Source organism: Thamnophis sirtalis, unplaced genomic scaffold, assembly GCF_051295495.1.
Source record: "Thamnophis sirtalis isolate CommonGarterSnake01/CBP01778 unplaced genomic scaffold, rThaSir2_p1.2 scaffold_13, whole genome shotgun sequence".
NCBI classification, from domain to species: domain Eukaryota; kingdom Metazoa; phylum Chordata; class Lepidosauria; order Squamata; family Natricidae; genus Thamnophis; species Thamnophis sirtalis.
This window is the reverse complement of record NW_028261393.1, coordinates 14897047-14921090: the sequence shown is the minus strand read 5'-3', so window position 1 is coordinate 14921090 and position 24044 is coordinate 14897047. Positions and strand designations below refer to the sequence as shown.

At 42.0% G+C, this 24044-nt stretch overlaps 1 protein-coding gene across 1 annotated transcript in view; it reads left to right on the top strand.

The window, feature by feature from the left end:
• PTPRU (protein tyrosine phosphatase receptor type U) overlaps window positions 1–24044 on the top strand; it is a 422700-nt gene that overhangs the window by 348201 nt on the left and 50455 nt on the right. The window contains exons 16-21 of the mRNA XM_087727684.1: window positions 5000–5190; window positions 11031–11103; window positions 14870–14946; window positions 18512–18548; window positions 19302–19399; window positions 19502–19618. Of these exons, the coding sequence (XP_087583810.1) occupies window positions 5000–5190; window positions 11031–11103; window positions 14870–14946; window positions 18512–18548; window positions 19302–19399; window positions 19502–19618 (593 nt within the window). The remainder of the gene's footprint in view (window positions 1–4999; window positions 5191–11030; window positions 11104–14869; window positions 14947–18511; window positions 18549–19301; window positions 19400–19501; window positions 19619–24044) is intronic.

Here is a 24044-nt window from a genome sequence, read left to right as displayed (position 1 = left end):
TGCCAGCCCACTGGCAAAGCCAGAGTGAATTTTGACAGGGCTTCCACTTTGGCTCCACAAGTCATGAGTGGAAGCCTGTTTCAAGTTTTTTTTTCCAGTCTTGGCTTGCTGTTTTACCTGCACCTGTAGGCCCTCTGCAAGCTTGCCCAGTCAAAACAGGAGCAGAATTGGACAGCATTCCCACTTTGCTTGGACAGGTCCAGTCAGCTTTAAGGGAACAAAATGGCAACCGACTGCCAACCCCCTGGGAGTTTTGACCAACTGAGGCTCTCCACACTAAACCAAAATAGGTGGGCTCACACAACTAGTTTCACTGCAAAAAACAACTCCATTATGCTTAGTAATAAATATGACTCAGGCTGACAAAAGGTATCCTGTTTCCCCGAAAATAAGACCTCCCCAGATAATAAGCCCAGTTGGGCTTTTGAGTGCATGCGCTAAAATAAGCCCTGCCCCCCAAATAAGCCCTCCTTTAAAATATTGCAACACAACAGCAGCCATGAGGTGACCACACTCACCGCCTCCTGCACCTCAAAAATAATAAGATCTCCCCAAAAATAAGGCCAAGTGCTTATTTCGGCGGTCAAAAGAAAATAGGACCATGTCTTATTTTCGGGGAAACACGGTAGTGCAACTATCTTTTCTATGTGTAGTGAAAGAAACACAGAGATCAGATAGGTTGCCGCTTATCTGACAGTGCCGTGGCTGTGGTTTTCCCCCCTATCTCCCAAAGTCTTCCCCACTCACACCATTGCAAATATCTTCTTGTGGCTGCTTCCAAGATTGGCAGAGGAAGCACCTGGGCTTTGATTACCCTCGGACTTCCTCTGCACCCATTGTTCTGTGGCTCTATCTTCTGATCCTGGAAGTCATAAGGAAAAAGACATGGGTTGAGGGATGGTGTTTCCAAGCAGATGTATCCACAGTGGACCTATAAGACTGAACCTCAAAGCATTCATAAGATAACATATTGCTAAGGCAAGCAGTTCTAGGACTGCAATAGGCAGCGAAATAACACCTCTGCAAGAAATGAACAAAGCTGTCATACCGAGAGGTGTGCTAAAACAGAAACTGGAAGATTAGGAAAAATGTATACAACAGGAAGAGTATAACTGCAAGTATAATGATTGTGACAGGGACGCAATGGCTCAGTGGCTAAGATGTTGAGCTTATCGATCAGAAAGGTCGGTAGTTTGGCGGTTCGAATCCCTAGTGCCTCGTAACGGCGTGAGCTCCTGTTATTTGCCCAAGCTTCTGCCAACCTAGCAGTTTGAAAGCATGTAAAAATGCAAGTAGAAAAATAGGAACTACCTTTGGGGGAAAGGTAACAGCGTTTCATGCATCTTCGGCATTTAGTCATGCCGACCACATGACCACAGAGATGTCTTTGGACAATGCTGGCTCTTTGGCTTTGAAACGGAGATGAGCACCACCCCCTAGAGTCAGGAATGACTAGCATGTATGTGCAAGGGGAACCTTTACTTTACTATAATGATTGTATTATCAAGATTAGGGCTATTAGAAAAAAATGATAGAGGATGAATTCCCAAATAATCTCCCGTGATCCTGAATAGAATTTCTAACTCTACGTAGATATTAAGGGTGAACATCTGCACCTCTTAGCAACGTACTGCATATCGCTCAGCACTTCAGTGTCTCCTGATAAACATCTCAAGATTGCATTGCTGCACTTTGGTGATCAAAATCAGGTTTATCTCTTTGATATGCAGCATTTCTTTCCCAATAAATTGTCCTCCATTATAAAATTTTATTTTTATAAAGTTTTATCCAACACTGGAGGTTTTTAAGAAGCGATCGGACAACCATTTCTCTGAAATAGGATGGGGTTTCCTGCCTCAGCAGGGGGTTAGACTGGAAATCCTCCAAGGTCCCTTCCAACTCTGTTATTCTGTTATCTATCTTCCAAGGAACTCTTAGTCACCTTTTGAACTCATCTATTATATCCCCCATCTTCTTCAATCATTTTTGCTTGGTCAGGTATCCTGGAAAATGAAGTCTTAAAATGGCTGCAGTTGGGAAAGGAATTGAATAGGAATAGAATTCTTTGTTGGCCAAGTGTGATTGTGTCCACACAAGGAATTTGTCTCTGGTACATAAGCTCTCAGTTTCCATAACAACAAGTGACAAATTATGACCGTAATCATAATATACAATCATCATAAATCATAAGATGCAAACTCAGTGATGATCATAGTTATTAGTTATGGTCATATGAATAAAAATTTCGATTGCACTGCGGTTGAGAAAAGCATTACCCCCAAGTGCAGTACCCCAGTTCACATCTTACCAAGCATCAGACTGTGGGTTTGGAAAGGATTCATGCACACAAAGTAACCGTATAACAGTTCCAAACTTTGCAAAAAGTCTCCTTCCCCCTTCACCATTTTTTTTAGTATACTTACCTTCAGTCCTGGTCAGTGACCATAATTAAAATCCTTTGATGTGTATTTTGCTTTCTTTTATAATTCTTGACCCACTTTCACATTATGTTGAAGGAGGTTATCCTTTTCTAATTGGAGGTAGGAATTGGGCAGGCAGAACCAAGGAATTTACCTGCTTGGCATGATGAGAGCTTGTTCCTTTTTCAGAGTAATTGGTATAAAAGCCTAGAACTACTCAGAGAATTGTTAAGACAATTCCATTCAGGATGAGGAGGTCATATAGATGTCAGTAGCATCACATTATTGCCATTATAATAGTGATTGGGGCTTTATCCCAGAGGATAAATTGCTTTTATGGACAGCTCAGTTAATGTTCTGACATGACATTAAAATGTTATCTTGCTAATGCAAACATTTCTGCAAGCTTTTTCTGGGTGGACTAGAGGAGGAACTAAATGGACTTGCAGAATTTGGTGTTTTCCTCCAAAATGACCATAGTGTTTTGCAGTGATTTCATCTCTGTGAGGCCAAAATTTAAAACGGGACTAAGCAATCTGGAGTCCTCTGGAAATTTTTGAGTAATGTTGTTAGTTGTCATGTCATGACCCAACCCGACCCCATGGAGAATGCTCCTCCAGGCCTTCCTGTCCTCTACCATCCTTTGGAGTCCATTTAAGCTCACACCTACAGCTTCAGTGACTCTATCCAGCCACCTCATTCTCTGTCGTTCCCTTCTTCTTTTGCCCTCAATTATTCCCAGCATTAGGCTCTTCTCCAGTGAGTCCTTCCTTCTATTTAGGTGGCTAAAGTATTTGAGTTTCATCTTCAGGATCTGGCTTTCTAAAGAGCAGTCAAAATTGATCTTCTCTAGGACTGACCGGTTTGATTGCCTTGCAGTCCAAGAGACTCGCAGGAGTCTTCTCCAGCATCATCATCGTTCAAAGGCCTCAATTCTTTGGTGCCCAGCCTTTCTTATGGTCCAACTTTCACAGCCATCCATTGCAACTGGGAAAACCATCGCCTTGACTATACACACTTGTTGGCAGGGTGATATCTCTGCTTTTTAGTATGCTGTCTAGATTTGCCATAGCTTTCCTCCCCAGGAGCAAGCATCTTTTAATTTCTTGGCTGTAGTCCCCATCTGCAGTGATCTTGGAGCCCAGGAAAATAAAATCTGTCACTGCCTCCATTTCTTCCCCATCTATTTGCCAGGAATTGAGAGGGCTGAATGCCATGATCTTAGTTTTCTCAATGTTGAGTTTCAAGCCAACTTTTGCATTCTCCTTCTTCACCCACATCAAGAGGCTCTTTAGTTCCTCTTCACTTTCTGCCATTAGAGTGCTATCATCTGCATAACTGAGGTTTTTGATATTTCTCCCCGCAATTTTATTTCCAACTTTTGAATGATATTTCCAGTCAATTCCAGAACAATCAAGGGTCAAAAATGCTGAGAGTGAAAGATAAAAAAAAAAATCCCTAAAGATTGTTTACTTCTAATATTTAAAAAAAGGCTTTCCAACTATGATATTACATTGATTCACTTGTTTGTACAATGCTAGAGGTGAATATTGATAGGAAAAAAAACGTTGAATTCACATTCATTTTTTTCAAAATGCATCTATTAACTTCAACCTTACGGAGAAACAACTTTTCTAGAAATAAGTTGGATTGAATGACAAGTGTTACTTCCATCCTAGATCCTTGTAAGAAAATTCATTCACATACAGTGTGTTTGTCCCAACAGGCATATTTCTCATAACCAGGTTTTGTTCATTTAGAGGTTTTGTATATTCCCCTTTTGCTAATGTAGACATTTTTGTAAACACATTATACACAGTTCTTGTTGATAAAATGGCACTGCAAACTCTAGCAGCATGCTAATATTGATGAAAAGTTGCAGTCTGGTTAATGGACAAGTTTGGAAAATATGCATTGGTGGTTTAAACAGATTTCTCACTTATCAGTTCACCACTTCATAGATGGATTCTGACTGATGAAAAAGTAATTAAAAAATTATATGGATATTTATTAGAGGTTAAATTACAAGACGAACAAGTTAAAGAAACCATGATAGCTTGGGGGAAAAACTTTGGGCATGAGATTGATTTAGAGAAACAGCAGAAATTGTGGTCTCAAAATTATAAAATGACAATGTCAACTGCATATAGAGAAAATTTATATAAGATGTTTTACAGGTGGTATCTACCCCCAACGAGAATTGCAAGAATGTCCAAGAATAAATCAGAAAAGTGTTGGAAATGTCATCAGACACCAGGCTCATATTACCACATGTGGCGGACTTGTATTGAAGCTAAAAGATACTGAACTAAAATTCACATGTGGTTGGAGAAAATGATACACAAATACATAGATCTTAAACCAGATATTTTTTTATTGGGAATTATACCAGAAATCTATAACAAACTTAAAATATTTGATTGTAAACATTTTAACAGCAGCTAGAATCGTATTTGCAAAAAACTGGAAAAATGAAACAATACCAAAAGAAAAAAAAATAGATGGATTGTGGTCGATTCCTGTTCTTCTGAGAATCTATTGCTTTGTGTTTATATGATGTTGTATTCTTTCTTTTCTAGGTGATCAACGTTCCAACATCGTCAACGAGTCCAGCAGCCTATTAGGGGGGTCCCCTCGAAGGCCGTGTGGACGCAAAGGCTCCCCCTATCACACTGGACAGCTTCACCCTGCTGTCCGAGTGGCCGATCTTCTCCAGCACATCAATCAAATGAAAACAGCAGAAGGGTACGGCTTCAAGCAAGAATATGAGGTGAGAAAAGACACAAAAGTAAGAAAGCTCACTCCCTCTCTCCATTCACTTCCCATGCATTCCACCTCATATAATGTAGATGGAATTTGGTTCAATTTAGGAAAAACATTTTTTTAAAAAAAACCGCTCCCCCCCCCCAATTCAATGGAAGGAAAATGGTTAGAATGGAAAAATATGAAAGAAGGTTTTTGACATGCTTGCAAGAATTAATAACAGTATGTTGTAGAAAAGACGGGACATACAAGCCAGCTCTTCAGAGAAGGAAAAGTTTATTTGCGCAGGTTCATAGCAAAGAATAAATGGCTTGAACACTGAGTGAAATCCAGGAACTTCCTTACATAGTTTATCACTTCCAGCCAAAGCCATCTGTTAGTTTTGGAAACACCCCTCAAGATTTGCCCTTGAGTTACAGAAAGTATTTCTACAGGATGTGATAATACATGGGTCAGCTAACGGACATGCATAGCTCGTATTTTGAGGAACTAACAATATGTGTCTACCAAACAGATTAACAGCCAAGCCAGCAGATGGGCTAAAATATATGCTTCACTTCAGCATATTTCATGTGCAAACTTCCTTCTAATCTGTGTCTAACTGCACTATGTCCTAAAAGCAAACCTTGCAATTTCTATATGAACAATTGAAGCTTAATATCGTGAAACCCCAGTTTGGTTCAGGCTTGAGGCCTACTTCAGTTCAGCCTGCCACCTTAGTACGTTCTCTCTTGGGTGAAGCCTCCTTCTCTGTCATCTGCTTTTTCTGGAGAAATCTTCCTTTTGTTGGATTCTGTGTCCCACTGCTGACTTTGGAAAGGATACAAGCAGTCCAAAGCCACCATGACACGATACCCAGAATATCTCATGGGTAGGATGAGGCCGAAAGGACATTGTGTCCTCCTGAAGCCACCATCACTGTCTCTTCTTCTGTATCCAGACAGAGGATTTTCTGCTACTCCATTTCAAGATGTTGTCACAAACTGCATTTCTTGGTTGCATAAAATTGCTGTCTTAACACCTTCTTCTCCAGGATTACTGGTCTGGGCTACTCTGACAAACCTGGGGTGGTTAAAATACAGTAATTGAAAAGCTGTTATGCATTTCCCAAACCAGTTGTTCGAAAAGCACTCAGAAATAAGAAACAGGGAATGAAACACATTATTTTCTTCCATTTTTACTCTGTTACTTTCAGCAGGAGGCGTTTCTATGATATCACACCAGCATCAATGGAACCTGCTTATGAAATAAAAGAATTTTTTTTTTAAAAAAAACTGGAATGCATATCTAAACATTATACTGTAAGGGTAAGAGGTGGTGATATCCAAAAGCCCAGGAATCCAGTCCGACCTCAACACTGGGAAGTGAATAGCCCAATGTTTTATTGAACGGAAAGTTTGTGTGGTGGTGGGGGAAAGGATCTAGATTTAAAACCTGGTGCAAACATTTCTAAAGGGTTTCGTTTCTGCTTCTACCTTGTGGGCAATTAAGCAATAGACCTAGCTGTGTTGTGACAATGACCAAGAGCAGACAATCTTTGGGTTGACGGAAGTGGACATATTTCATCATTTTTCTACAAAGGTGTATGTTTCTCTTGTCTACCTTTTGGTTAATGAAGAGAGCCAGTTTGGTCTAGAGCCAGGATGGAGAACCTATGGCACCCATGCTACAGGTGGCACATGGAGCCCTCTCTGTGGGCATGTGAGCCCAGCACACATGTCTCCCACTGACCAGCTGATTTTCAAGTTTGCCCTGCAGATGGGAGACGTGTGGGCATACCTTTCTCCTCACTTTCTCCACCCCGTGCCTTCCCAGATCTCCAGAGATCCCCCCCCCCAAGCATTGTTTTGAGTTGAGAGGCTTTCCCCTCCTCTCAGTGCTGTTTTGGGATGGGAGGCCAAAAGAGGGGGGGTTGTTTGTGCATGTGCAGAGCAAGCATGGGGGGGTGTCACACGTGTATGCGCATGGAGTGTGGGGTTTGCAGGGGTCACACATGGATGTGCAGGGGGGTGGGATGTGCTGGAGGGGTATTGAATCATGGGCATGGGGACGCATGCGCGCACCACAGCATGAGAGTGAGTGTGTGCTTTGGGCACCAGAGGGAAAAAAGGTTATAGAGGTTAAGGCACCCGGCTAGAAGCCGGGTGACAGAGAGTTCTAGTCCTGCCTTAGCCACCAAAGCCAACTGGGTCATCTTGGGCCAGTCACTCACTTTCTCTCAGTCTAACTCACCTCAAAAGCTCATTGGGAAAAATAGAAGGAGAAAGGTATGTTGGACATGTTTGCCACTTTCAGTTGGTGATTAGAAAAGAGAGAGAGGGAGAGAGAGCGGGGAGGGAGGGGGAGAAGGAAGGAAGGAAGGAAGGAAGGAAGGAAGGAAGGAAGGAAGGAAGGAAGGAAGGAAGGAAGGAAGGAAGACAGACTCAGGGGATGTGGTAAAAACTGTAGTTCTTCAGTCATAAGGATGGGATGGCCTTCCAGAGGCTACTGCACTGCACTCCCATCATTCCTGACTGTTACAGTAATTGTGCGGTTAAAGAAACCCAGTGCCACCAGGGAAAAGTCATTGTGAAAGAGTGATTGAAATTCCGCACATTGAAACTAAGTGGTAGTAGGTCATAACAGAGGCGTGCATTCTCCCTGACGCAGTTCCTTGTTGTGTGCCCTATGATTTAAATTTCAGATAAATGTCTTTCTCTGCTGCGCTCAGTCAGCGAGGTATCCCAGGGCACTGCCAGGGTTGAAGGAGATCCTGCGGAAGATGCCCCAGGAGCCAGCCTCATCTCTGTAACCATCAAGCATTCTGTGCCCTGGTTTCTCTACCCCACCCCCATTTGCCCTTCTAGCACATTTTCATTCCCTTTGATATAACAGGTAAAAAGACTTTGAACGTACCTGAGAGCTAAACTTTAGTTGTACTTGAAATCTTAATTTCTCCAGAGGGGCTCAAATAGTGGGAAGGAGACATCACAGTTCCTTGGTTAATTCCTCCAGGTTACGGGACTGTGGAACAATGCCCAAAGTTTCTCTCTTAATGGTACCCAGGGGAATAGCCAGTAATCACTGGGATCTCCTGTTGGTGTGCAACGTATTTTTCCTGTGGTACAGGCAATGAGAAGAGAATGGGATATTGGTTCCATTCTTATTTATTTTATAGAGGTCTCTCCTCTTTTTCTTTCTTTCTTTCTTTTTTTAAAAATCCTATTTTAGCAAGGCTTGATTAATTTTGGATAACTTCTCTTCCATTAAATCATTTCCAGGCAATTTTTGATATAGTGCTTATGTCTTGTGACATTCCTTCTGCAGTGGGGTGACATTTAACCAATTTAAATAGTGTGGGTTAGCTTTGGGAGATCAGTATATTTTTAACAGAGGGTCTTAATGTTGTCTTGACCACTAACTGTAAGATGGTATTTGGATATTACTATCTCTGTCAGTACGGCTTGTTCCTATAATAGTCTAACACGGAGGTGTAATCCGCTTATCAAAGGCAAAAGGTTCGTAGAACTGGGCACAAATCACTTGGCCTTGCTTAACAATGGAAATTCTGGCTCCCACGGTGTCCATAAGTCAAGGACTCACTGCAGACCTCTGCAAAACGACTGTGCTTTGCTTTGCTCTGTGGAGGTGATACAGTTTACCTCCGTGGGTGCATCAATGATGTAGAGCAGTGGTCTCCAACCTTGGCAACTTTAAGACTTGTGGACTTCAACTCCCAGAATTCCTCAGCCAGCAAAGCTGGCTGAGGAACTCTGAGAGTTGAAGTCCACAAGTCTTAAAGTTGCCAAGGTTGGAGACCACTGATGTAGAGGATAGCCTTCATACACCATGTATACAACGAAATTGGTTATTGATGTGTTTTGAAGGCATATTTTTGAGGTCTCATGTGCATGGCCAGGAATTGTGGAAGAGGCTTATAAGCATGTGCTGCACCAGTGCGAAAACTTTTCTGAGAGCACCAGGAGAGGCATTTCCGCTAAAAAGTAGCCTCTTCTGGAATCTGAAGATCTGTCGGAGCTCACTTTGCCTTTTAACACAGAGACCTGTGTCACTTGTAACGCAGCTTCAAGAAGGTCTTCTGATAAAAGCATCCTTGAGTGAAGTACCTGTTAGACTTAACACGCGGCAGTAAACCTCTGCTCTCCAAACTCTTCTTTACCCAGCAACATGCGTACAACACGTGCTCACTATCGTAACTGAGCTAAGCAGATTGCTTAATTGCCCACAAGTAGAAGCAGAAGCAAAAGAAGAAGGGGACAACAAGAGAATGAGGTGGCTGGATGGAGTCACCGAAGCAGTAGGTGTGAGCTTAAATGTACTCCGGGGGATGGTAAAGGACAGGAAGGTCTGGAGGAATGTTGTCGATGGGGTCGCGATGGGTTGGACACGACTTCTCAATTAACAATAGCAAGAAGCAGAACCCTAAAATGAAGTCCTTCGTAGATGTCTGCAGCAGAAATAAAGAACAAAAATAGCAGAATAGCAGGCTTGGAAGGGAACTTGGAGGTCTTCTAGTCCAACCCTCTGCTCAAGCAGGAAACCCTCTATCATTTCAGACAAATGATTGCCCAATCTGTTCTTAAAAACCTCCAATGATTGAGCATCCACGGCTTCTGAAGACAAGCCATTCCACGGATTAATAATTCTAATTGTCAGGAAATTTCTCCTTAGTTCTAGGTTGGTTCTCTCCTTGATTAGTTTCCACCCATTGCTTCTTGTTCTGCCCTCAGGTGCTTTGGAGAATAGGTTGACCCTTCTCTTCTTTGTGGAAGCCCCTGAGATATTGGAAGACTGCTATTATGTCTCTCCTAGTCCTTCTTTTCATTAAACTGGACCTACCCAGTTCCTGCAACTGTTCTTCATATGTTTTCATCTCCAGTCCTCTGATCATCTTTGTTGCTCTTCTCGGCACTCTTTCTAGAGTCTCAACTTTTTTTTTAAATATGCAATACTCTAAGTATGGTCTTACCAAGGTTATAGACTTTGGGCCTTTTCCTCCACACCTTTCCTTCCATAAAAAATGGGCTGTTCTCTTCCCAGCATTGAGATTGGGAGACATCTGCTACTGTAATATATAAAGAATAGCTGTGCTTCACGACGAAACTATGTGATCAGGCTATGCAGGAGAAATTCGGTTCACAATACGTTGCCTCAGTGGTGGTCGGTGACTGAAACACATAAGGGAATATCTCTCCCACTGTCTTGAGTCCAGAAGCAGTTCCATAAGTGGAAGGTGTAGACATTTTGGTGAGGTACTGATGTTTAATACTGTAAGGAGTCCCAGAGCGCTCCTGAGTGAAGGAGTGCAACGTCTGCCAATTTGAACTGAGGTAACGGAATGTGAAGCAACTGGCAGTTGGCACAGAGTTCTTTTCAGGTGGGGTGGGGGAGTAGAACTCCTTAGCATCAGAGCGCGTTAATTACTGTATAAGAAATACTAATGATCTGATGGCCATTTCGAAAAATTCTTTCTTGCGAGCACCTAGAAACCAAAAGGAACATATCTGGCAAATTTCAGGTTTGTAGGCTTTACAGTTCTGGAGATTTTGTGATGTGTGAGTGGTATTTGCCTTTTATATACAGTATATAGATATGGTCTAACATGATGAATCCTTTGCAACTTTAGTTCTTAATAGCTGCCCTCTCTTTTGAAGCTGTGCATAGTCTGGATGTAGGCATGCAAGCATCAGTCTATCAAATGAACTCTACACTTGGTAACCAGTTTTGAATCAGTGTAATGGTGCTAATCTCAAGAGAAACTATTGTTATCTGTACTGCTGGTGGAAATGCTGTGTGCTTATTCCTAAGGGTACTTGATACACATAACATCTCTTCTCTTCCTCCTAGAGTTTCTTTGAAGGCTGGGATGCTTCAAAGAAGAAAGAAAAGACCAAAGGGAGACAAGATCACATGCCCACCTGTAAGTGGCTGAGACAAAAACCTTTCCCTAAAAGAAAGAAACAAAAGAAAGAAAATCAATAATCCTTCCTTTAATGCTAGGAGAGTTGAAATGCCCTGAAACTCTGCAGAGTTTCCACAGTATGGATTTGGTTTGAGTCTTACTCTGAATCTTGGCCTGTCAAATTTGCAGCAGCTAGAGTTTGATCTGGTATTGATGCCATTTGCAAAAACAATGACGTGAAAATATTAAAGTGAGTGTGGGACACTGGGATAGGATAGGGTGCCTATTTCCCAGTTTCCATCACAAGTATGAAAACACATGAAAAAAATGGCACAAATACATGGATATAAATAAGCAAAACATAGCCATAAATACATAAAAGGAGTACATATAAATGGGACAGTAGGACAGGGATGGTAGGCATGCTGGTGTGCTTATGCACGCCCCCTTAGGGACCTCTTAAGAAACGTGTAAGGTCCACGGTAGGCAGCTTAAGGTAAAAGGTTTGGGGGTTAGAGAAACTGATCAGTTGGGTGTTCCACATGTTTAGAACTCTATTGCTGAAATCGTTTTTCCTGCAATCAAGATCAGAATGGATTACATTTAGTTTGTATCTATTGATAGCCCTTGTGTCATTGCAGTTGAAGTCAAAGTAGTCATTAACAGGAAGGACGTTGTGGCAGATTATCTTGCGCACTAAGCTCAGGTTGGAACATAGATGGCGTAGAGATTGATTATGATCTCCTTTCAATGAAACATGCTCTTTGTGGGCGCAGGTGGTTGAAGTCGCAGATTTCACTATACCGTAGAGTCGCTTGCCCGAACTATGCATTCTAAGCCATGATTTATAAGTTAAGATGTTGTGCCATGGACCATACCACTCGGTTAAGCAAACCATGGCTTAGCATGGTGTAACTCAGCTTGTGCAAGACAAAAAGAGACATCAAATGATGATAGCATTTGGTATTCAATGCATTTTTTTAAAAAAAAAATTAAATGAGTAACCAGGGATATCCTCTCTCTCTGGGGACCGGAAGGATGAATGCAATTTATTGTGAATTTCTGCTATAAAATATCTCCTCCAGCAGCTGCTTTTTCATTGCCACGCTGGCTATTTTTATTGCTCCTAATTATAGCTGTCTATCTGCTGTTTTCCCAAATTGAAATTCCATGTTATCGCAGAGGCAAAAAAAAAAATGAGAGCAAAAGTGTTCAAAATGACTTAGGCAAAGCCAAGCACCAATTTTATTCCACTCCCTAGCCAGCATTTCTGGAAGAAAGGGCTAAAAAGGAGCAGATTGGCTGTTGACCTAATAGCACAAGGGGTATTTGTCTTTCTGCTGTGTGTAGGACAAAATGGCACATCTCATTTTGATACTGCCCTTCTCTTCCATTCTGCCACAGTCATAGTGCAGACTGGCATGCATCTACTCTCTCTCTCTCTGGGTGGGAGTATATATTCTTGGGGACATATGCTGCATTGCATCTCAGTTTGTGTTGCTCTGACAGTGAAGCATATGGATTTTGCAGAACACATTAGTGGGCGAGAGAAAGAGAGATTCTTCAGGATGAGAGAAACTGGCTGAAGGGGGTGTAACTGTAAGATCTGATGAAAGGTACATTACAGGAGAGCAGAAGCAAACACATCCTGTTCTCCTTACTCTTGCTGTGAGTCCAAGTATGACTGTTAGCTCAAAAGAGGCACTCCCTCTAAAGTCTATGGGGTAATTATGAAGTCTCTTAAAAGGAATCCTGCTGTGTCCTTAGCATTTGCAGCTTCAATGACTGATGCAACCAACTGGAGATCCTTAGGTTGCCAAATGTGACACCATTTAAAAAGGAGAAGCCATCACTTGGCTGGGGAGATCCATCAAATTCTGCTGAAATATTAAGGTCTTTCTGAAAATATACCCAGTGCTAAGGGAAGGACTAGAGACGCAGTAGCTCAGTGGCTAAGACGCTGAGCTTGTCTATCAGAAAGGTCAGCAGTTCAGCGGTTCGAATCCTTCGCACTGTGTAACGGAATGAGCTCCCGTTACTTGTCCCAGCTTCTGCCAACCTAGCAGTTGGAAAGCATGTGAAAACACAAGTAGAAAAATAGGAACCACCTTTGGCAGTTACATTCCGTGCACCTTCAGTGTTTAGTCATGCGGGCCACATGACCACTGAGACGTCTTTGGACAGCGCTGGCTCTTTGGCTTTGAAATGGAGATGAACACCGCCCTCTAGAGTCAGGAACAACTAGCACATATGTGCAAGGGGAACCTTTACCTTTAAGAGAAGGACTATTGTGTGTGGATGATGATGATGATGATGATGATAATGAAACCCATGATGATATACGACTCAATAAAAATAAAGTATGTAACCCTAGATCTAGATTATAGCCCAAATGTCAAGTAAAATAACATGTTTTTACTTGCTACCTAAGCCCTGATAAGATGGAAGCCAAGTCTGCAGAGATTCTCAGTCATCCAGGTCATGTTTGTTCCAAAGGTGCTTTTTCAGGAGGCATCTGGACTTTCTTGCTTTTTCTTTTGAAGATGTTGTGCTTCTCATCCAAGAAGCTTCTTCAGCTCTGACAGGATAGTCCTTACATTCCCCATTATCCCACTATATCCTTGGATGAGAAACGAATACATCTTCAAAAGAAAAAAACAAGAAAGTCCAGTTGCCTCCTGAAAAAGCACCTTTGGAATGGAAGCCAAATGTTGTGTCCTGGAAAAGTGTTTGTGGTGGAATATAATCTGGATTCTCAGAAAGGGATGTTACCTCCCAGAGGATCAAATTTAGATAATTTGGGTCAAGATAGCTCCTTCCCATAAGTTCTCAGAGTATATCTTTAAAGATGCAAATAGTTGCTTTAAATTGGCAAGATATCTGCCTATACTTGAGGAACAATAAAGGACATTGCTTAGAAGTAACAGTGTCTGCCTTTCTTGTTTTTTGAAGCCTGACAGATATCAATCTATTAAAGAAATATATTTAAAGGGATTTCTACACCAAATTGCATGGATTAGCAAGTGACAAAGTGTGAGACTGCAAGTCAGATTAGAGTATTGTTGCAATTTTCCACAGTGGATTTTTGGAAGAACAGTTGAGTGGCAAGCCAACATTCACAAATCCTAGAAAATGTAAAAAGTGACTTTATTGATGGAGTCTTTGAATCCCATCTCTCTGCCTAACTAGAATTTATAGAAATTTATTGAAGGGAGGAAGGGGAAACCATTTGAATTCGATATATGAGTATATAAAGATGTCTCAATGCTCTTCTGCCTATTTTTCCCCGAATGCCATCACTCTGCTAAACAACTAATTCCCACAACACTGTCAAACTATTTACTAAGACTGTATTACTATTAATATACTTCTCATCCTTCCTATTACCTATCTCCTCCCACTTATGACTATAACCACATTGCTTGTATTTTTACAATTTATATTTTTTGTTTGTTTCCTAGTATGATTTGAATTGCTTATTAGTAACCTATGACTATCACTAAGTGTTGCATTTTATTATTCTTGACTAATGTATTTTTTCTTATTTTTCCTTTTATGTACACTGAGAGCACCAAAGACAAATTCATTGTGTATCCAATCACACTTGGCCAATAAAGAATTCTGTTCCTGTTCCTATTCCTATTCCTATTCCTATTCCTATTCCTATTCCTATTCCTATGCCTATGCCTATGCCTATGCCTATGCCTATGCCTATGCCTATGCCTATGCCTATTCTATTCTATTCTATTCTATTCTAAACAGTCATATCTGATTTTGTTTCCAGATGACCGACACCGGGTTAAGCTCCATCCACTTCTTGGTGATCCCAATTCTGACTATATCAATGCCAACTACATTGATGTAAGTATGTCAGTTTCTCTTGTTTCTGTTATGCATTTTTTTTGCCTTAGAAACTTATTTGGTTGTTTAATACAGAAGGTTGTTTCCCTTTTGTTACACTCCAAGTCTCTGTTTCATATATGCATCCTTAGAAGCTCTCCTTTTCCTACTCCTTCCTCCTTTTCATGCTATATCTATTCCTGTTGACTTTTTGGAATCCTCTTTGGTTCATTCGCACAAGAATGAAATCTTTACAGGGCAGGAATAAATCAGAAGATTAAAAGTATATGCAGTATATAATTAAACCATTCATGTGTCTCAAGGGATGAGCTTGTTTTCCAAAGCAACCCTTAGATTAACTTGGACTTCCCCGATGTTCTTCCTGATGAAAAAAATTAAAAAACACTAATAACTTTACTGAAATAATATCAACAACCACATCAAGTCACAGAAGCACATGGATGGAAACCCTGTGCCCCAGAATTAATGTTAGAAATTATTTGATTTTGGAAATAACGCTGTCACTAGAATAAGGGGAAAAAAATGATTGATGAATGCCATCACTAGTCCAAAATATTGCAAAGTCCATGGATATTGGAAGGTTTTGTCAATGTTTGGGTATCTGAATTTGACGTAAAATGACATTTGGGTTCAATATATAAACCCTTACCTTGTTATTCGATTTTATTAATTAATGTACCATAAATATTTGCTTCCCTGGATGCAATCCTTTTCTACTCTTTGATAGTGTTTCGCTGAACAAGTATTAAAATCCTGTCTGCTGACATCCAAGAGGGATGATGTTTTAGAAGTTCTCCGTTTTCAAAGGTCACATTGAGCGTTCACATTTCGGATTCAAAATGCAAATAGTCAAAAGGAGACAACGTTCAAAAGTACATTTTAAATGTTTCTGAATGGGAAAGTTCAATGAGTCATACTAAACCCATCACTCTTTCCTGTTGCTGCTCCTTCTCTACCCATCAGCGTTGCTCTTTAATGCACCCTCTTTACTAAAGGGTCTATTCTTCCTTTGCTCTTGTCTGGCTAATCTGTCTGTCTCTGATTTCTTTTTCTCTCAAAACCTGTGGGCTTGCTAAGATTCGGATAAACCGAGAAGTAAGTATATGTCGTGTTCTTCTTTCTTTTCCCATTTCTCCTCCAGTCAAGATTACGTAATTGTTCATTTTGGAGCAAAGGGATTTTCCTACCTCACCCTATCCCACCACAACCGATAGGATTTCATCATGTCTGTAATTCACATAGTGAATTACAGATTGTGGACGATAGTGTCAGATATTTCTCCAAGCGCCGTCTGAAACCCCATTGGGTCCATCAGGCGCCTGGGGCGGAACCACCTAATTGGTTCCTCCTCCCTACAGCGGAGGATTGGCTTCCAAAAGTCAAGCCTCAGCAGGAAGTGATCAGACCATGACAAGGGCAAAGTTTTAATGCCCTTCAACTCTAGATCACATCTCCACTGCTCCGACAGAAATATAAGGTCAAGTGTGTGACCCGCTGAATGAGTCAAACCTCGAATTACTTGGGTCAAGTCCATGGCTGTCATGGAAGCCATGAACTCCTGCGCCCCATCAGAGCGTTCACCAAGTGTAGGCAGGTTGAAATCCCCCAGAACCATAAGCCTGGGGAACTCCACCGCCAACTCGGCAACTGACTCGAGGAGCGAGGGGAGGGAATTGTGTGGCTTGCTAAGCAAATCCAGCTTCCCACCACTGATCGTGCTTGTTGGAAACCAGCTGGGAAGGCTGCAAATAACAATCACATCACCTTGGGACTCTGCAACCATCATATGCCAGTTACCAAGTGTCCAAATTTTGATCACGTGACACTAGGGAATGCTGTGACAGTCATGAATAGACTGTGAATGGAATGAATGAACCAGTCATAAGTCATTTTTTCCAGGACTGTTGTAACTCTGAACAGTTGCTAAGTGGAATGGTTGTAAAACAAGGACTAATTGTAATGACTTCTCTGTGTCATGGTGCTACATGCAGTGTTTTTGACCTGTGATTTGCTTCTGCTTTTAATTACTCATTCCAATGGCCTGTGTATTCTGGGATGAATGGGTACATTTTCCCGAGAGATGATTTGAGGTTCAGTACCATACGTTGAAGCCCTGTGTCCAGTGGAGCCCAGCATGCATAATTGTGTTTGAAAATATTTGTTAGAGCAGGGGTACACAACTGTGGGTCAGAGATCGCATTTGGCATGACAGAGTAGTGGTCCCCCTCATTAAAGTGGTGAGTTGATCCTGAATTATCATTATATACACTATGAGTGAGATGGGTGGAATCTTATTTGATTAAAAAAAATGATATTGCTCCTTTCCATATAGCTAACACAATTACACCCTGACTGTATATTTAATCATTTCTCCCACTGTCACATTGCAAGTTGTTACTTAATAGTGGAAGCTCTAGGAGGGGAAGGCTTATGCCCAGGATTTTTGGTGTGGTTTCTTACAGAAGCTCTAGAACAGGGTGTCAAACTCAAAGTCCATGGGCCAGATCAGGGCTGGGAGGGGTTTGCTTAAATCCAGCCTGCAGGACTAGCCTGGAGATATCAAATGACCGACCCGTGGTGCCTCTGCTGGCTAAAACGAGCCATGTTTTTGGCCAGCAGAGTGCTGCTGGAGGCCAGGGAGGCTGAAAACAGGCTTCAAGACTCGTTTTCAGCCTGTTTTCTGCCTGGCAGTGTGCTGCAGGAGGCCATTGATGCCGAAAACTGGGCAGAGGGGTCCTGCATGGCTCCTCTGTCCCCTATTTTGGCCGGCAGGGTACTGCAAGTGGTGTCCATCCCATTCCCCCCCCCCCCATGCTCCCCACCACCCTCCATCCCTGCTACTGGCCCGTGGAAGAGAACTACAATGCTGATCCGGTCCTTGAAGAAATCCAGTTTGACATTCCTGGTCTAGAACCTCTGGTTACTCGACTCAGCCTAGAAATTGCTGTCCTAAGAAAGATGCCCGCGTTGCTTTCCTAACAGCAACCTGCATTTCCTTCCAGCTTTTCTAGGGTGAAGTTGATGAGGTATTTATTGGACCTCAGAGCAACCCATTCTGGCTGCATTAAATAGCTCTTGGCTGTAAGTGTGATGTCAGGAGGAGAAAGTGTCTACCTCTGTACAAAAGAGAAAGACAGATGGTTGCAAAGTAACTGCTAGGGGATACATATTGGATGTGAACAGCACAAACAATTATGAAGAGTGTACGTTGGGAAGACGGTTTGGAAATACCCATTCTGTGGTGGGACAGGGAGGCTACGAGTGATAGTTAGGGTTGGGAAGATGTTTTGGTTGAGCTACATTTCTTAAACCGAAATCAAATGGAACATTATCTTCCCTGCCTGTACCCCACCTTAAACGTGTGTAGAATTTGGAATAACTGTTGTAAGAAGAAAACAAGAGGTTTCAATTTTTAGAGTAGCAAACCTTGGGGTATATAGAAATGGATAAAACCAACTCCTTCCTTCCTTCCTTCCTTCCTTCCTTCCTTCCTTCCTTCCTTCCTTCCTTCCTTCCTTCCTTCCTTCCTTCCTTCCTTCCTATAATGCATTTTTTTTCTTTACAGGGCTACCAAAGATCTAACCACTTCATAGCCACGCAAGGTAAGACCTTCATACCTACTACTTGGATATGGCTTTTTAGCATGCTTTCTCCTTTTCCCCCCCTTTCCAATTTTTTTTTACATATATGGCAAGGAGGCAGCACAAGAAGATGTGCTGAATACCAAGATGTTCCCAAAATATTTCATGTTCAAGCTTTTTCAGTGCGTTAGAAAATATCCCAAAACTGCTTTGAGATTATATATTGGGTAAAATAAGCCATGGTGATGCAGTGGTTAGAATATAGTATTGTGGGGAAACTCTGCCCACAGTAAGGAGTTCGATCCTGGCTGTCTCAAGGTTGACTCAGTCTTCCATTCTTCTGAGGTCAGTAAAATGAGGGTCCAAATTGTTGAGGGCCATATGCTGACATCTGTGAACTGCTCAGAGAGTGCTGTAAAGCACTTGGTGTGGTATATAGGTCTAAGTGCTTGGAGTGGTGCGGTGGCCTAGAGGCGGAGCTCTCGCCTCACAATCAGGAGGCTGTGAGTTCAATCCTAAATGGAGGCACACATTTTTCTCTCTGGGCACAGTGAGAATATATTTGCTGAACAAAACTCCATACTGGTGACAGGAAGAGCATCTGGCCATTAAACATTCCGCTAGCTTCATTCAGTTGCCCAGACTCCACCCCGTAAGAGATTATGGGGTTGTTTAAAGATTATAATAAGTGCTATTGCTAAAATAGCCATGGTATTTAAATAAGTCCTTTATCTCTGTTTCAACCTTTTTTGAGGATTTTTCTCTGTGCTCTAGGCCCCAAACAGGAGATGGTCTATGATTTTTGGCGGATGGTGTGGCAGGAACACTGTTCCAGCATAGTGATGATAACAAAGCTGGTAGAAGTGGGAAGGGTAAGTGATGGTTCTTGGTTTCCTCTTCACCAAGTGGCTTCAGATGATGCTTATCTCCTCCACGACATACTTAACCATAATCTGGTTTATTATTGCATGCAGGTTAAGTGCGCCAAGTATTGGCCAGATGACTCAGAGATGTATGGAGACATTAAAATTACCCAGATGAAATCAGAGACTCTGGCAGAATACGTGGTGAGGACATTCGGCATGGAAAGGGTAAGATTTGCTAGGATACCCCTCTGTCTATAAACGTGTTTTATTTTATCCATGTTAATATTTGGACATTTATTTAATTTATGTATAAGTTGTCAGGATTCCAAATAGCATCCAAAATTAAATCAGAGTCCAAGGCAAAGTATTGCTCAAAGTTCCAATTTATTAAGAGAGTCGTGTTGGCACAACTGGGACAACCTGAATCTGAAAGCTTCTCGGTTTTCCCCACCCAGTTGAAAGTTTACAATCTTGCCCCCATACCCACAAGTCCATCACCTGGTCCAATCTTCTACTGCCATGCTGTCAGTTCCACCCATTCAGTTCCGGTCAGGTGCAGAGGTGCAGAGACAAGGATGACCTTGGCTTTCTAGAAAAGATTTTTATTTTGGCTACATAGCATTTAACTCCATACAATCCACCCTCCCATTTTCCCACAATAGAAAAGGCATAGTGGAATAATAGAAAGTGTGGTAGGCCAAAGATCCAAAAGGAATATGGCTGCAGGTCTTATATGGTCTATCTCATACTGTATGACTCCAGGCAGCACATAATAATGTACTACATCAGGACTACTTCTTCCTTCTCTTATTTTATTCAAAAACACCAGTTTTAAAAATGAAACAAGCCCTGAAGTATGCTTGCAGGGGGTAATTAATCATTTTAAAAAAATAGCATTAGTTTGGTAGAGAATTTGTAGTTTGAATATAAGGGATATATGATTTATGTGACAATTGAATATATAATCATAAATATGACTCCAAGTTGGTGCCTCTAAACCAGTATTTCTCAATCTTAATAATTTTTAAGATGTATGGACTTCATCTCCCAGAATTCCTGCAATTGTATATAGGAATGACCTCGGGAGATGGGTGAAGAGACTAAGGGAGCAGTCAAATAGAAAGCAGTATAGCCTGCAGCAGGAATTTGGGTGGGACAGGTGGCTCAATGTTCTGACCTAGGCTTCCCAAAAGCACAAAGCCGACTCCTCGTCCCGATAAAACCCCTTTTATTTAGTGTAAAGGGAATTCCTCTCCAGCAAAGTCCCGCTAACAGTCTTTCAAGAAATTTCACAAATACAGACCTTTATCAGGCTTGGAGAGCTGCCAGGTCAATATCTTCCAAACGCCACTCTGTAGCAGACAATACTTGGCAAGTCAGGAACAGATCTTCACCCTAATGAATTGAACTAATTGTCTCCTGCAAACTCCACTCCCCTTTCGCTCCTCATTATTCTCTATGGGAGGGGCCATTCACCATCCACCTGTGGCTTACACCCAAGTCGACCCTTGTTCCTTAGCTGTTCCCTTCTCCCGGCAGCTCTGTGCACACTGGGAACAGGCTCCAGTTGTTCTTCTGCCTCACTGATGTCAAACTCTGAAGGCAGCTGATAACTGTCAGACAGCCCTGGCCCCATCTCTGCCTCCAATGCAGAGCACTCGTCAGAGCCTTCCCCAGACTCCAGGATTGACCATGTTCCTCCCCAATCTCCCCACTGTCTGAATCTGCTGCCATATCCTCTGACTGCTGGCAGGCCACAACACTCAGAATAGACCCTCCCTAGTTTCTTGGGCTGTAAAAGCAATGGGTGGGGCTACTATCAAACTAGCAAGATTTTGCATAGGTAGGGAATTATGGGAACTTATATATCTTAAAGTTGCAGAGGTTGAGAAACACTGCTTATAAAGAACTTAAGCCCATGATTATGGCTTGGCATAAATGGCAACTACATGACACTTGGATATTGCAACCTTGTAGATATACAGCAATAGCAGAGCGCTTAGACTTATATATCGCTTTACAGTGCTTTACAACCCCCTCTAAGTGGTTTACAGAGTCAACCTATTTCCCCAACAACAATCTGAGTCCTCATTTTACTCACCTTGGAGGGCTGAGTCAACCTTGAGCCTGGTGAGATTCGAACTGCCAAATTGCAGGCAGCCGGGCAGGCAACAGAAATAACCTGCAGTACTGCACTCTAACCACGGCGCCACCCCGCTCATACCATTAGTTTACTTAGCATAGTAGGCAAATTTTATGCCTGGTATACTGTACGTGGATAAAACTACAAGTAGAACAGAAAAGCATCTTAATAGATGAATAAGATTGTCAACACTCAATCGGAGTTTGGTTCTAAGCCGTCCAGTGAAAAAAGTAGAACTCTCTTCTTAAAAAAAAACACCCTGTATTTTTTGTCTTTGTAGACTTCGAGTCAGCATTGCATCCATTCTCAAAAGAAAGAAATTGCAGGAGACAGGTGTTGATAATGCCTCTTTCCATTAATACACAATTTGTTTCCTGATATTGAATGTAATAGCCAAGGTTAGCTGTCAGGCAGGATCCCTAATTGAAAAGATGTCAAGCAAGGCTGCTTGTAAAACCCATCGTTGTTTAACACACCACACACAGAGACGTACATACATACATTCTTTATTTACAGATTTTGCCTCTTGCCAAACGTATTATCACCTACGTTGTCTAGCAGAACAACTGCTCCCTAATTTTGCTTTTTTTTTTTATTTCCCAGACATAAGTGGACTGAGGAGAAGGTTAAGGGCTCTGGTTTCCTATTGTACAGAAGATCCCCCGAATATGAACACGTCTAATATGAAGGATGTAGTTTTGGCCAAGGGACTGATTAAACACAGGTGCCAGATTAACAGGCAGGCAATACAAACGAAACGAACGAATAGAGCCAAGGGGATTGTTATAAGTTTTGGGAGAACTGTTTCATGCCTTAGGATTGTGGAATTTGATCATGGAATTGGAGACTTCCATACTGCTTCAGCGCTAAAAGTTTGTAATGCCATGGGCTTACTGCTGTTGCTGTATGGGGTTATGTTTATTAAAGAACCTACAGCAGTGATGGCTAACCTTTTTGTTGTTGTGTGCCAAACGGGCATGTGTGACAGAGCGCATGCGCCCACCCACACCCATAATGCAATGCACATGTGACACCCCTATGCCCCGCCCCTGCACATGTGTGCGTAATCCCCCCCGCTCATTCCTCATTCCCTCGCACATGCATGCGAACCCCCATGCCCCGTTTTGAGCCTAGCAAGCCTCCCTGAAGCCTCTTGGGACCAAAAACTGTGCTCTCCCCACCCCCTGAGCATGCACATGTGACTCCCCTACCCCCACACATGCACGCAGAGAACTGAAAATAAGCCAGCAGGAGGCACGCCCACATGCATTGGAGGAGCTGACCTGGGGCAATGGCTTGCGTGCCCACAGAGAGGGCACTGCGTCCCACCTGTGGCACATGTGCCATAGGTTTGCAATCACGGACCTAGAGATTTTCAAAATATTTCTCTCAATGCTCTATTCTTTCCCAAAATGTGTTGCAAACACCATACTTCACTTGGAAGCAGCACAGGCCTCTGGGAGGCTATAGGAGGCTATAGTCTAGATTATAGTGAGGTTTTTTTATCCCCTTAAATTAATATTTTTTAGCAGGAAACCTAGCCGCGCTTATTTTTCTGTTCATATGGGTGGCTTCTTGCTCTGAATATATTGGTAAGATTTGATCTCTTCCCTAGTTGCTTAGCATATCTGGGATTTAGCAAGGCTAGAGAAATGGATTGTGTTTGTTGATTTGATAAGTAACGCAGCCAGTTACTATCAGATTCCATCTCTTTTCCTCTAGGATCTCAGTGTTGATAAGCATACTACTTCCATTAGCTGGTTTTGATGCGTTGCTGATAGTAATGGAAGGGAGGTGTGTGTTTCCGAAACATACCAGTGAAAGGTTGCATCTTGGGTACTGATTAGAAGAGAATATTTGTAGTTCAGAGTTTAACTACAGGATCCTTTGTAGTCTCTGTGCTTGTTTTCTTGCAGGCATTTCATTGCCAAACTAGTTAATCAATGCATTGATGGTGTTATCTAGTTTGGTAATGAAACATCTGCAAGAACACAACCAAGATCAGAGACTACAGCCGTCCTAAGCGTGTTTAATCGAGGAGAACCCATAATCCACTTTTTTCTATGGGACTGGAAATAGACAGAGGACTTCTCTTATGGTACCTTGAGCTCTCAAAGTATGCTGTCGACTTCTATGTGTTTTATGCTGTTAGCAGAGAGACGTATCCATCACACCTATAAGATTTGCTGTGTTTTGTGCTAAAGTGCGATCTTCAAAGACAACCAGATTGTCCGTTGCTGAATGCAATCAGTGGTTTGCGATCGTTCTTCTCCTTTTTTTTTTCTTTGAATTCGGTTTTTAACTTTTATCCAGTCTATTTTATTTCCTGCCTTTTACATAGTGAATCTATACACTTTTGATAACACTAGTTTTGCGGCCGTAATAAAAAGAAATGAATGCGGTGTCAAAGGAACACGCTCTTTTTTTCTTTCTTTTTCTTTTTTCTTTTGGTGTATTCAAACTGTTGCTTGGAGATCTTGCACCAGTCGTGTTCTTTCTCCAGACAGG